Raw genomic sequence first — 13,945 nt, 5'->3', positions numbered from 1 at the left:
CTACAACTCAATTTTAAGCAAATAATTATTCTCGGTGAATTATATGCAGCATAGTTAATGTATAGTGGAGTAGTACTTATATATATAGTAGATCGACTTAGTAGGTAAGTACTAGACTGCAAGCATATTAATTATCAAATCATAGACGATGAATAAATTATGTTCGGTACACGGAATGGAATTAAAATTTTATGAAATTAAATTTGAAACTATTGAAATAAATGAGCCTAAGATAATTGGTCATTTTGGAAGAGATTTAGTTATGCGTTTTGTTTACTTACCCTATATTCCATTAATGAACGATTTCTATACATTGAGAAATAAATTTTCATAAAAAACTGAAAATTCTATTCTAGAGACAGTTTTAGAACCTGATGATTCGTCGAAAAACAATCATCATCTAGCACTTCTTAAAAATTATGTAAGATATTATATATGCAAATTGATTATTTTAACAATATTATTATATTTTTTCGATTTGAGCACTGGCTTATATAAATTTCTGACATCATATTATATGGTAATGCTTGATTTGTGATTCACCATTGTGGCGCTGAAATACCACGACACGACGTCGTGGGTGGCGGTCTCTTCTCCGGTGGAGGCGGAGATCCCGACTTGAACCTTCTCCGGAAGAAAGCTGCTCAAGTTTTTCTCATAGCTGACGTGGAACGCCTTCTCCCCTGCGGTGACATGTACAGTGATCTTCTTCGTGGCCCCCGCGTAGTTGATCCGGGCGCTAACCCGCTGCCCGGTGATGGCGCCGCCGACCTCCGTCGCATTGCTCGAAATCCTCGATCCGATGTCAATGCCGACGTGGCGAAAATTAGGATCCCATGGATCGTTGACGTGGGAGTCGAATTCCACGGCGAAGACGGAAGGGTCGATGCCGGAGGAGTTGAAAATTCCGAGATTGGCGCCGCTGGAGCCGACGGGGATGGTGGAGCCGGCGGGGGCGATGAAGAAGGCGAGGCCGTCGGCCGGTAATTTGTCTTCTTTGGGAGTGATGATGAAGTTTATGGTGGTTTTGAAGTCGATCTGGCCGTTGGTTTGCCAGAATTGGATGGGGGTTGGGTGTAAGGCTCGGCCGACTTGGGATGGCTCGGGGTTTGTGAGGCGGAGGTGGGTTGTTTCGGAAGGGAAGTGGGCGTCGCCTTGGTAGGTTAGGTGATTTTTCGGGTGATCGCCCGAGAAATCATAGGTGAAGGTTGTCGTTTGTGAGCACGCGGTGTTCGCGACAGCCAGGATTATTGCGATGGAGGGGAGGATAGGGATTAGGGTTTGCACAAGTTTGGCCATGGCTAGTGTTGTGGGATGTGGATCATACATGGTGCTACTATCTACCTCCTTTTTATAGTGGTTTAGAGCATATGTATATGTACATCAGGAAGGTTAGGCCTCTTAATTATTGAATCCTCGTCGTTTAAGGTGGATCATGGATGTATGTCTCTATTGAATGTGCCGAATTTGGGTTTGGATTATTTGAACGCTCATCGTCTAAGGTGGGTGGTATGTCTTGATTGAATGTATACTGAATTTGGGTGTGAATCCCATAAGGAAAATTTTTATTTTATTTAATATTTTCCATTTTTTATGCAAATTTAGTAACTTTATAAGTTCGGTGCGATATTTTGAAGGTTCTCACGTGGATCATTTTCATTGAACACTACATGTGTATATAAGAAAGGAATATTATGCGAGTCCACGTATAAATTGTTTACGTATTGGACTTAATGAGTTACCTTTAACAAATTGTAATATAGTCACAGGCATATACTTTAATTATACGTTGAGAGCAATTGGTTTTCACGTTCATAATTTTAAAAATTCTAATTTGAACATTTTCCTATAAGTGTGTATGGAGAGTGTGCATTTCAAAGAAAATATTTTGTATTCTTATAACTAAAAACTAATTTGCATTTATATAAAGTATTTTATTCGTCTTAAGTTAATTGATGGAGTACCTTTCTTTTTAGCATCTAATTTAAGAAATTGGCGTCTAAAGTGACAAAGAATATAAACTAGTAGACAAAATAAAATAGAGAAACAGTAGTATAAAATAAGAGAAAAATAAAAGAGTATGTATTCAAATGATTGATCTGTTGCTAAATTATGGAATGACTAAATTAGTTGAAATATCTTCAAAAGAATATGAATTTGATTAACTTGTGCGATGAAGTAATTAATTAAAACGGTAACGTGTATAAGTCACCCTAAAATTAAGCTAATAGCATCCACAACGGCGGCCGTCCGACCAGCGTGCCGGACGTCCGCGCGGGAGGGACGGATACGGACGTCCGCTACAGACACCGGAGCTCCGCGGCATTCCGACGACGTCCGTTGTGACATCCGCCATTGCGGGTTCCCGACGGACGTCCCGATTTTTTTTAAAAAAAACTCTATATATAAGGCTCGTTGAACTTCATTTCATTCGCACCACTTGTTTTAACGAGTTTCTCTCTCTCTCTCTCTCTACGTTTCTTTTATATATCCAGAATGGTTAGTGCTAGTGGTAGTGGTAGTGATAGTGGTAGTGGTGCGGGTGGTAGTCGTGGAATTTCTAATGACGTACGTCGGCGAATTAGAGAACAGTTGCGGGCCGTTACGTCCAGGGAGATAAATCGTTCGATACAAGCATCCTTGCAGCAGCAGCAGCAACATGCGCTACCTCGACCCATCCATCGTCGAACTATAGTACCCAGGGAATGTACTTTTTTATTTTTTTATTTAATCGTTCAGGGAGATAAATCGTTCGACACACCGTCGGTTGAAATGTACTTTTTTTATTTTTTTATTTAATGAAATTATCATTGCACTTTCTCCGTCCGTATTCGTGTCGAAATTTTAATTCCGTAAATTGTTTAGTTTGGTGCATTAGTGAATTTTTATTATTGTGGATGTCCATGGGGATGTCTGCTATTGTGCAGTGGGATGTCCTTATGACATTGCAGTGCAGTGGGATGTCCTTATGACGTGGCATGGAGTGTTTTTAGGAAGTCCGTCGGGATATCCGCCGGGACATCCGTCCCAGTGTGGATGCTCTAAGGTTTGTTGTTTCTCACTATTTGTGACCTAAATGAATTACACAGAGAATAAGAAAGTTGATAACATGATTTGTGTGTGATGTGAGAGGATGCACTAAATTTATGTGTATAAAAATGTTTTGTTTTCTAGAGATGCCATTTATAATTGGTCAAACCAAAATGGTACTATATGCCTCTTGCAATGGACTTATTTCACTTGGAACGAATGTGCATACTCCATTTCACCACGGAGTTCTATTTGATTATGACAGGTTTTAAGAAATATAAAGAAAAGTGGATTGAATAAATTAGTGGAATATGAGTCTCACTTATATACACTTCATCCGTCTGTGAAATGTTGTCCACTTTTGTCATTTTGGTCAATTTGTAAAAAAAGTTATCCACTTTGTTTTTTTCCCATTTTTAGTAAATGGAGTCCATTTTCCACTAATTCATTATATCACATTTTATTATAAAATTAATATATAAAGGTCGAACTCACATTCCACTAACTTTTCCACACAATTTTCTTCACATTTCTTAAAATTCGTGCCTAATCAAATGTGGACAATATTTCGAGGACGAAGTGAGTATTAGTTTTATAAAAAAATGTGAGTGAATAAGTTGGTGGAATGTGAGTCATACTTAACATTTATGGTAAAAGTGAAATAGAACTCTTATGGTTGAACAGACCGAAATTGCAGAACATGACTCTTATTGTGGGACGGATGGAGTAATTTTTTGAAAATGGAAATTTAACCATATTAAATTCTAAAATATTATCGCAAAATGTAAAATATCTTACATTCTTTTTTGGTAATTCCCTTCAAAAACACTAAATCCATCCGTCCTTGAAATTTGTCACTTATTTCCATTTTTGTCTGTCCCTAAGAATTTGTCACCTTTCACTTTTACCATTTTTGGTAGTGGACCTTCCATTCCGCAAACTCATTCTCACTCACATTATATTTTAATACCAATATACTATAAAAGTAGGACTCACATGCCACTAACTTTTTCAACTCATTTTCTATTATATTTCTTAAAATTCGTGTCGGGTTAAACGGTGACAAATTATATGGGACGGATGGAGTATTTTTTAAGGATGCAAAAATCGAGACGCAATTATTTACGTTGGAAAATTTTAAAAAATACCCAAAAAAGTTCCTAAATTAAGACCAAATTAACTTAATCTTTTGCTTTTTAGGACACTTCAATCTGCGTCCTCTAATTTTAGTTAAGACACCAATAATAAAAACGCTTTTTGAAACGTTTGTGATACATTTAGACACACAAATTAACGTTTTTTATTGTATTAAAAAATATCTCTAATGTTTTTTTTGTTATAGTAATTACCAAAGATACCCAACGGAGGCCCAGTGATTATTATCCGGACCTAGTGATTATTTCAGCTAGCACAAAGACAAAGATCGATCTTCTAACTATTTGCTTAAGGATGGACGTACTATGCCATTCGACCATACCCTTAAATTAACATATTACATTTCTTGATTGTGTATGTGATGGCACTGCTCTAAACTAATGGAGTATCTAGTGCAATTACCAAAGAAATAGGGAGTTTACTATATAAATATAAAAAATACTGTAATTTTCTAGATGAAAACCAATAATGCCGATTTTGAAAAAAACAATATTGCTGATTTCTACCTTGAGCCCTTCATAGCTGATATATCAAATAATTGTAGCAGACATCACACAAGACGCTACAAGTACGTCTCGAAACGAAACCAATAAAAATAGCAGACATCACACACGATTCTAATAGAACTGAAATTTCAAAAAGATCCAATAATATTCGCTTTTTAAGTGATGCAACATTGATGTGGCATTAGCTTAAGGTGAATCATTTCACCAAATTAAGAAATTCGAATGTTCATCATTCTGAGTGATTGGGCATCTCTTTGCTGAGTGATTGAGCATCTCTTTGAGTGGTTAAACCTCTCAATTAAATTAACAATATTATAAATCGAATGACATAGTTATCGTAGTTGAATCGATTAACTAACTCCGTCTTTAGAACCATCATTTTGAGTGGTTAAGTATTAATGTTACCATCAATAATGATGTATTCATCGATCCATGATTTTTAATTTACAAGTTCAATAAATAATCATAATGACTTGTGGATTAAAAATTCAACCTATCTTTTTAACTTTGGATAGTGTATATATATATATCAACATTTAAAGAACATAGCAAAGAAAGAGATTGCAAAAAATTATATAACGAATTTAGGTGGAAGGGTGAGTTAGAATAGACAATTTCTTAAAATGGAGATGAAAAAATTGGAATTTCGTATAGAATTTTGAACATAAATTCTACGATACGATCGGCAAAGAAAAAATTCAAAAATATGATTATTTCTATGGGCATATGGAGTATTATATATTTGATTTTTATTAATATAATAATAAATAAATAAATTAGAAAATTCAAAATCACTAGAATTATTTTAATTTCTAAAATATGATTTAAAATTTATCAAAATATATTTATATGTAATTTATTTATATAGTAAATCTTACATTAGCATTTAACCATGTTTAAGTTTAAGCATATATTTCAAAATTATCATTATTAAATATTTTTGCTTTCTAAATATAATCAATTTTTGTGTGTATACATATTAATTTTATTAGTAGCAGTCCAAATAGCCTATAAAAGCCACCGACAACCTCAAACTTAACAATTAGGCCTGAAATCCACTTGCTGACCATTTGACAACCTTTGATGAAAGTCAATACTTATATAAATGCTTAAATTTTCCCTCCCAAATAAGGCGCCAAAAATCACACTTGCTGAATTAGGGCTTCTAAGAAGAATCTATCTATCAAGAAATGGGGGATTTTAGAGAGCAGATTGATGAGATCAATGGCCTTTTACTATCAGATGACAAAGCTCGGGCATACTCGAATCTACTACAATTGCAGGAAACATCAACCGCCGATTCTTCCGCCGTGGAGGCACTCGCCGGTTCATCTAGCACCATCGTATCCTCCCTCGTCGCGGATATATCCTATAATGATGAAGAAATGTATGTGCCGTTTCTTTCTCTTTATTTTCAAACAGGTCTCATATTTTTGTATTGAGAAATTCACTATTAATTTCGTGTGATTTGCCACTCTCTCTTGGGTTATTATCAGAGCTGCACAGGCTTTGAAGTGTTTGGGTTTTATGATTTACCACCCAGCTGTTGTGGCTTCCATCGGAGGGAGTCATTCAAAATTTTGAGCTTTGTGATGTTTTGCATCGATTTTTCTCTTTTTAATATTGTGTTGATTTTAGAAAAAGTAAAGAAATATTGCACAGCCATACTTACCATTCCAGCAGTTCATAGAAAGAGAAGAACATCAACACATTTGTTGAGGCGTGAGAGAAATGGAGGTGTATTGCAAAAATGGAACCTCGTTGCTTAATAGCAAGAGTTTATTGTATTAATTTAACTATGGGAATCTTTACTGGAGAGATTGGCGTGAGACTATGAGATGAATGTTCTTTTTTTCTGTATGCTATAGGTTGCGATGCTGATGTACTAATTGAATCCCTGGTTAAGGTCATCACAAAAACTAAAATAAAGGTATATTGATTTGTTTTACATTATATTTAGGGTTGTGCTACTTTTGTAGGTGATGATTAACAAACTTTTGCTTTGTTGACTGCAGACTGTATGCAATTTAGGCGTGTGGTGTATATCAATCCAACAATTGAGTTCATCCATGTTGGATCAACACTTGCATTCTTTGCTAAGGGCAGTTACATATGCCCTGGACAATCCAATCGGTTCACTTTCAATAACTTTTGAGGCAATGCAGGTGCTTAAGTATTTTCATTTGATAACATTAACTTGCTTTATCTTAAATACGCTGGATATTTTGCATAAAGCTTGCTTTGGCCTTGTAACTTCCAGAAATCCTGTTCTGTTAATTGTCTTGTTAGGTAAAGATTGAATCTAGTTCTACTACTTGCAGAACATCGTGGCTTACATCTCCATATTCATCTTTGTGTAATTTTTCCTATCAGACTCATTATGATTTTCATAACAATACTTATTTTATATAATAGGCTGTGGTGAAGTTGGTATCTTCGTTGACAGAACAAATGAGAGAGACATCAAGTTTGTGGATTCCACCAATTTATAGAAGGCTTGTCAGTCTTGATAAAAGAGAGAGATAAGTCAGAAAGATGTTTGCTGAAGATTGTGCCCTTAATATTTCCTCCGCTGGTTTCTCTCTCTAAGGTGCCATGTGATATATAGTTCTTTTGTTATCTATCAATTTGATTTCCTTTCCTTTTTCAAAATTTCAAATTCATACCAAACTTTTATGTTTTAGCTCGTTTGAGGATATTCATTTGTTGTTTAAAATTTAGATACATAAATGGATTGATAATCATTTTCTTATTCAATACCTAGTGCTTTTGGAAACTGATATCCTGTCATTTCAGACATTATATTGTCCAATACTGTCTTCCCCTTTTTTTTCATAAATACTTCCATTTCATACCTTTCTCTGTATGTTGCTTCATTTATTGTGGAGTTGTTTTTTAATTACTTGAGATGAAGTAACATTGGACTGGTAATATCTAAAATTTTCCATGCGTGATGCTTTGGAAGCAGGCACTTGCTGTGGATATGAAGAAGAAATTGCTCGGCGCTATTAAAGAGTTGTTGTGCCAAGGGATGAAGATTCCTTGTCTGCAAGCATGGAGATGGTTTATTCGTTTGCTTCGGCCACATGCTTTGAAAACTAAACATTTGGTCAATGAGATGTTGGAAATTCTGAAGCTTACTTTCTCAGATTTTGACTCACAAGTTCAGATTGCATCCCTGGTATAATGTTGAATCATAGAGAGTTACAAATTTCTTTTGCCTTAGGATTGTCTTTTCAATACTGGTAACTGTGAGTTTTTTTAAATGGATCAGCTAATATCTTTTGCCATATTCTTTTGTTTAAATAAAATTTGATATGATGTAAACGTTTAAACTTCCATTAGGTCTTTTCATCTGCTTGTTCATAGGGTAGTGCATATATGTTGAGATTTGTTTTGTCAAAAGTTATTAGCATGTTTTTCATCAGCATGATTCACATTTATAATCATTTCTTGCCTTCCCGTTTGGCTTTCAGTAAACTTATTACTATCTTCCCCAGATTATCTTTTGAATAACCCAATTGGTTGAAGCAGTTTCATGTGTAGGAAATTAGTTTTAACATAAAGAGGAACACTACCTATATACTAGTTTCTTTTGTTTTAAATAACTTATCTTCTTTCTCACAATCAGAATTATCTTTTGCAATAGTACAGGGAAGATTAGCTTCTTTTGTTGGAGTTGGCTGGTGTGGCGTGGCCCATGTGAGTAGATTTTTAAATAGGATCTCAATTTCTTTCTTGCTCCTTGCTGGTCGCCTGGGAGGGCCTCATTGATGCTTTAGTTGAGCTTGTAGTTCTCAACAACACCGAGGCTGAAGCTGAGAGACATTTAAAAAAGATAAAGCTTATAATGGCACCCCTCATAGGAATTATGTCAAGTAAATGTGATGTATCTGTTCAGGCTTCCTGCTTGAGCACATGGTCTTATCTACTACACAAACTTGAAGATTCTGTTTAACTGTCAGTCACTGATCATAACAGTCTGGGAGCCTATTATAGAAGTGGTCTTCCAAGCTGGACCAGATAATAAGAACATCTGGTTGTGGAATTTCTGTCTGGATCACTTACATTCTCTACTACGTGGAATAAATCTGCAAGCATCTGGCAATCTACATAACAAGGAACCACTACTTTTACCAGCTAAAAGTTCCGTAAACGGTCATATGGGTATTGAGAAGTCCCAATTGAGACATTATCCATTAAAATGTTCACCTTGGAAGCTTTCTCAACTGGAGTTCTTCATTAAAACAATAACCATCATTGTAGATCGAGGATCAAATGAGAGTGTTACACCTGAATTTAGAGAACTGGCAAGTAATGCAGCTCTAAGGTTATTCGGATGTCTGCTAGAAGCAGTTCAGAGATCTTTCAGATGTGTATCCATTACATATGACAAGGTTATGCAATCTGTTAATACTTTATTCGGATTCCTGGAGAAAATGTGTGATAACATGACTTCAGAAGTTGATAACAACTACTGTGATCCTCACATATGCCTTCAATTTGTAAAGATGGTGACTGAGAGATTAGAACCCTCCATTCTTGAGTCTCCTCTCTACAAGGTGGGATTAGAGCTTAAGTGCATTAAAAACATGGAACTTGCTACTGAGTCTACACGTGGGTTGGTGGCAGATATCTGCTTTAGGGGTCTCGACGACAAGGTTCTTCCAGTTGTATATCTGAGTAACAACTATTTTTCTGTAGTTGCAAAGTCATTATCAAATGCCCCTGAGTGTGAATCTGTGTTTAAGCATATGCAAGGATATCTGAAGTTTTTGTTAACTTCATACAATCCTCATGAAATTCTTCATGCGCTTACTTGTTCACTTTATAAGAACATCAGGCTTAACACCTTACAGAGCTGGGTAGTTGTAGCTAACTGTTTTAAAGAATTGATAGATGGCAAAAAGGATCCGTCACTATTGAGAATGGAGACTGACAACATTGGTTACTCTATTTTATTGCGTCTCTTGTCATATCCATTTGCTTTGCTGTCAGTCTCTGATATAAATCCTGAGGTCCAGACTGTCGTGGAAGCATGGGATTTGCTTTATGTGTCTGTTGACAGAGCTTCACAATGTCTCCATCTCCCTGCCAAGAGTTTCTCTATAGATCTTTGTGCAGTACTAAATGGACTCATCGATCAAATTAAATCAGTTGACACCAGAAATGAGCTGAAAGAAAATAAATGCAGTGATGAATTTGTTCTACTCTACGGGAATGTTATGATATGTGTCATGAAGCAACTGGTTTGGGGTATGAGGTCGGAAGCCAGACATTATATGGATTCTGAATTCAGAAAATTCAGCTTCACTAGCTGGATGTTATTAGCAGCTCGGTGAGTATGAATGCTGTTAAAAAAACATATACTCTTGAAACTACCACATGTTTTATTACCGGATCTCATACCTGATGTGAATCAAATTGTACATTTTTATTCTCCTAACTTTACATGATTTATATAGTTTAATGCTTGCAAAAGTATGTTTTGTGGTGTAGGAAGAGGAATAAATGGTGAAACAAAGAATGAAGCTCGGATGGTGAAAAAGCTGTCAGAAAGCTCTCAAAATGAGTCACCCGGTCGAGTGTATTGTTTGCCTAATAATTCCACCCGGCCGGGTATGATTTTCAGAATACAAAAATTCCAGGAAGTCCTCAAAATTGGTCACCCGGCCAGGTGAATTTTATGCCTAATAATTCACCCGGTCGGGTGAATTAATTCTAACCGCAATATTGCAGTTTCATGTGGCAGAAAAAGAAAGGAGAGATAGTGGATGGGACGGTTTTTGGGGAGAGAGAAAAGAATTAGTGGTTGGAAAAAGGAGAAAAAAGGGGAAAGGATTGAAAAAGGTGTCAGGGGAGAAGAGAATAAGGAAGAAAGAGATTGGAGAGAGAGGGAGTTGACGGCGGGAAAGAGAAAGGAGAGAAAGAGAGGAAGAAGAGAGGAGGAAGGTCCGGCCTCCTCTCCGACGATCCGACTCCAAATCCCAACTCCACTCATCAAGAGCTTGAATCCTACGGTTTTAATTGCAAATTCATCATGTGTTTAGGCTAAGCTTCCTTTGTTGCTCCAAGTTGTAATCTAGGCTGGTATGGATGTTTTCACACCATTGATATCATATGTTTGTGTCCAACAATGTGCTCAATATTTATTCACTATGTTTTTGGCTAATAACGTAGTGATGTTAATTCTTCTGCTATTGTCTCTTTAACATAGTTTAGGAATGATTGATTGTTGGATTGCTATCGAATTAGAATTGTTCAGAGGATAATTTGATAGTGGATTAAGTAGGTGACTATAGTAGATGATCTTTTATTCCCGCGCTTCCGCAGGAATTTAATATCATTGAAAATTAATTCATGGAACAAGTGTTCAGCTGACTGTGAATTATACGTCGCAAACATGTTCAGTGCACGCGATTAGGTTGATGTTTTAATCCCTTCGTATGTTTCATTGTTAAAGGTGTAGAATAATACAAGCCTCGTGAGCAACTTGGAGTAACATCTTTCTCCATTTTCGTACCTTAGTTTGTAAATTTAGTTTATTAATTTTGTCAATTCTTGTTAAATAATCTACGCCTCCCTGTGGTTCGACACTCGAAGAACTACAGTCGACTCTGTACTCTTGCAGATAGATTGTAATATTAGAGCTATTTTATTAAACTTGTGTGTTAATAATTCATTAATATAAAAGCTCGAAAATTACCCATCAATACCCTTCAAGTACAGTTAAATACCTAGTATGTTGTTTTGACTTGTCTATTTTGCGATGGTCTTCTAAACTAAATATGGATTGTGCAGCTTCTCTCTGTAGTGGAACTTTCATCAAGAGGTGGAAAGAGTTTTAGAACCAGCATGATCAATATAATTGTAGATAAATCTATATTTGATTTTAAATAATAACGGCCCAGGGATCCCATTGGTGTTAAACAAATTTCTGCTTTGCTGTGCATCAAACTGAATCTAGTTGTGACCATTATGAAGTGAGGAATTATTTTACATTGTTACAATAGCAGGATCAAGTCAAAATGTGGAGAGATCTCCTTAGTCATGCATATGCATGTGTTTGATAGAAAGTAGTTACAAAATGTGTAAAACTCATCACATCTGGTTTTCTGTCTGTGACCCTTAGTGGCTTCTCACTCTCCATGTTTTTGGAAGAACGATTCATTTCCCTTGAATGCAAGTTATCTAGTTGTGCTGATGTGATATATGCTTATATTAATGACATTTAGACATGTACTGACTTAGGTTCTAAGCACCATTCAGTCTTGGAAATTTGAGACTGCATCATCTGTCAGATATTCTTTTATTATCCAGTCTAATTGTTTGTATAGATTTTTAACATCATGGGGATATTCCAGGTTTATGAAGCTTTTCTGGAAGAATATACACAGAACTGGCCAATCCCTTCTCTCTGTTTCTTCAAGGTAGACTACAACTCACCATCCATTTCCATTGATGAGCATGTCTTACATTTGCAATTCTTAATTTCAGATTTCTGATATTGGTTGAGGTCCGATTCTCATCTCTGCATTTTACTGTTGAATAAATAATTTTCTTCACCTAAAGCTCATACCATGCCTTTAAAATAAGTCTCCACATCACATACATCCATAAATTCTAGACATACCACTCTCTGACATTTTCTTGTTGATGAGGCTTCTTTTTTTCAATTTCCTGCTTTTCCTTCCATTTGTGTTTTCTTAAGCAAATTTTGAATCTTTCCTGTTAACTCCTCAGGCCGTATCAAGCCCATTGCTCGAATGGCTATCTGAAATGCATCTTCTCGACAGCAATTCTAGTCATAATCTTCAGATTTTATGGTCTCAAATGCTGAAATGTTTGCAGCAAGGTCAGCCATCACGATTCTTCATTCCTCAATTTCCAAGCGCCGCTCCTTGAAAGAACTCTCGATCACCCTAATTCAGTCATCTCCGCGGCCACAACTAACTTCTGGAATTCAACTTATGGCGTCCAAAGCAAGCTTGAATTTCCTAAAGCCTTAGTTCCGACATTGGACAAGCTGTCCAGAAACGGTAAATTAAAAATTTGTAGCAGAAATCACTGTGTGGAAGACTGCACCAACAGCCTAGACAGATACAAGGTGATGAATACTCTAAAGAAATGCTCCAAGAGAGTTGAAATATTGAACAATCCTGTTCACGGATCAAAGGGCTGTGATAATATCAATCTGGGAGCAAAAAGAAAACGCGGTGAACTGACAGAACACGAGAAAGAGGTGAGACGAGCACAACAAGGACGCACAAAGGATTCCAACGGGCATGGGCCCTTGTATCCAAACTTACAGTGCTCTCGATTTCTCTCAAGGAAACGAAGAATCTCAAGATAGCCAGAGATGATGAGAGAAGTTGCTCATGTGAATTTTGAGTGATTTTTTAGTTTCCAGGCAGTTTACTTCAAGCTGTACTGTATATGATAGCACCAGACAACTGCAATCTGTTAAATTAGATGAGTTTTAGTAAACTAATACTAGTTAGATAGGTGTTGTAAGTTGTAGTTGCAAGTTATAAGTCTTTATCCATACAAAAAGGTTTCATTAGTGGGATGCTTCTTTCTACTTATTTAACTTAATTATACATATTGTAGTTCAGAATTGGCTAATTTGATGCACTTATTTATTTTTTGGTTGTATTTGTTGTTCATTCATTTTCAACTTCGGAAACTGTTAACGCATTTGGCATTTTTTTTATCTGAAAGAGGCCAAAAGTTTTACGATCATGTGTTATAAATTAGGGATATTGGAACTTTCAAAAATTTGGTTTTTCCTACGAACTTTGAAATTGACAAATAATATCATCAACTCTACCCCGAGTTTGTTATGTTCCACCCGTGAAAAAATTCCGACTATATTAATAGATTGAAGAACAAATTTGGAGGGTGTGTTTCAAGAAAAACTATTCTCAAAGATTGAAAATCTTGAAACTCTCGGAATTGATGTCAAGAAATTACGAAAAAAATCCGTATCATGACCAAAATTTTTTCATTGGTGGAAAATAACAAACTTGGAATAAAGTTCGTGATATTATTTGTCAATTTCAAAGTTCGTGGGAAAAACCCAACTTTTTAAAAGTTACAAGATATTAGGTGTCAATATAAATTAAGACGTCTATATACATATTCTCCTTTATTGTAATTTAAAATGAACTTCAGGTTTAGTAGATGGGCTAATGGCTCATATAAATTTATTTTTTTTGAAAAACCGTCCATAGATTAACGTGGGACGGATGAAT

The 13,945-nt window shown here is 35.9% G+C and overlaps 2 protein-coding genes across 7 annotated transcripts; one reads left to right on the top strand and one right to left on the bottom strand.

The window, feature by feature from the left end:
• Positions 1-407: 407 nt before the first annotated feature.
• Positions 408-1,340, bottom strand: LOC121802586 (mannose/glucose-specific lectin Cramoll-like). Its single transcript, XM_042202273.1, has one exon. It carries the CDS (start codon positions 1,327-1,329, stop codon positions 514-516), a length of 816 nt encoding a protein of 271 aa, XP_042058207.1. The 5' UTR covers positions 1,330-1,340; the 3' UTR covers positions 408-513.
• Positions 1,341-5,823: 4,483 nt separating this feature from the next.
• Positions 5,824-13,300, top strand: LOC121802106. Of its 6 annotated transcripts, none has more exons than XR_006050738.1 (8): positions 5,824-6,078; positions 6,560-6,621; positions 6,707-6,856; positions 7,107-7,281; positions 7,660-10,029; positions 10,191-10,781; positions 12,056-12,121; positions 12,435-13,300. XR_006050738.1 is itself a non-coding variant. In XM_042201681.1 (5 exons), the coding sequence occupies exons 4-5, from the start codon at positions 8,855-8,857 to the stop codon at positions 10,207-10,209; spliced, it is 1,194 nt and encodes a 397-aa protein (XP_042057615.1). In that variant the 5' UTR covers positions 5,824-6,621; positions 6,707-6,856; positions 7,107-7,281; positions 7,660-8,854; the 3' UTR covers positions 10,210-10,866. The 6 variants fall into 6 exon arrangements, 1 of the variants encoding a protein (XP_042057615.1); XR_006050736.1 differs by having other exon boundaries at positions 6,188-6,621; XR_006050737.1 differs by having other exon boundaries at positions 5,824-6,428.
• The last annotated feature ends 645 nt before the right edge of the window (positions 13,301-13,945 follow it).

Source organism: Salvia splendens, chromosome 5, assembly GCF_004379255.2.
Source record: "Salvia splendens isolate huo1 chromosome 5, SspV2, whole genome shotgun sequence".
In the NCBI taxonomy this organism is placed as follows: domain Eukaryota; kingdom Viridiplantae; phylum Streptophyta; class Magnoliopsida; order Lamiales; family Lamiaceae; genus Salvia; species Salvia splendens.
The sequence above is the reverse complement of the archived record's forward strand: the minus strand, read 5'-3'. Positions and strand labels throughout refer to the sequence as shown.

Bases quoted from the DNA above. Each gene is read 5' to 3' on its own strand.
- LOC121802106 (XM_042201681.1), top strand. From the start codon at position 8,855: ATGGGTATTGAGAAGTCCCAATTGAGACATTATCCATTAAAATGTTCA.
- LOC121802586 (XM_042202273.1), bottom strand. From the start codon at position 1,329: ATGTATGATCCACATCCCACAACACTAGCCATGGCCAAACTTGTGCAA.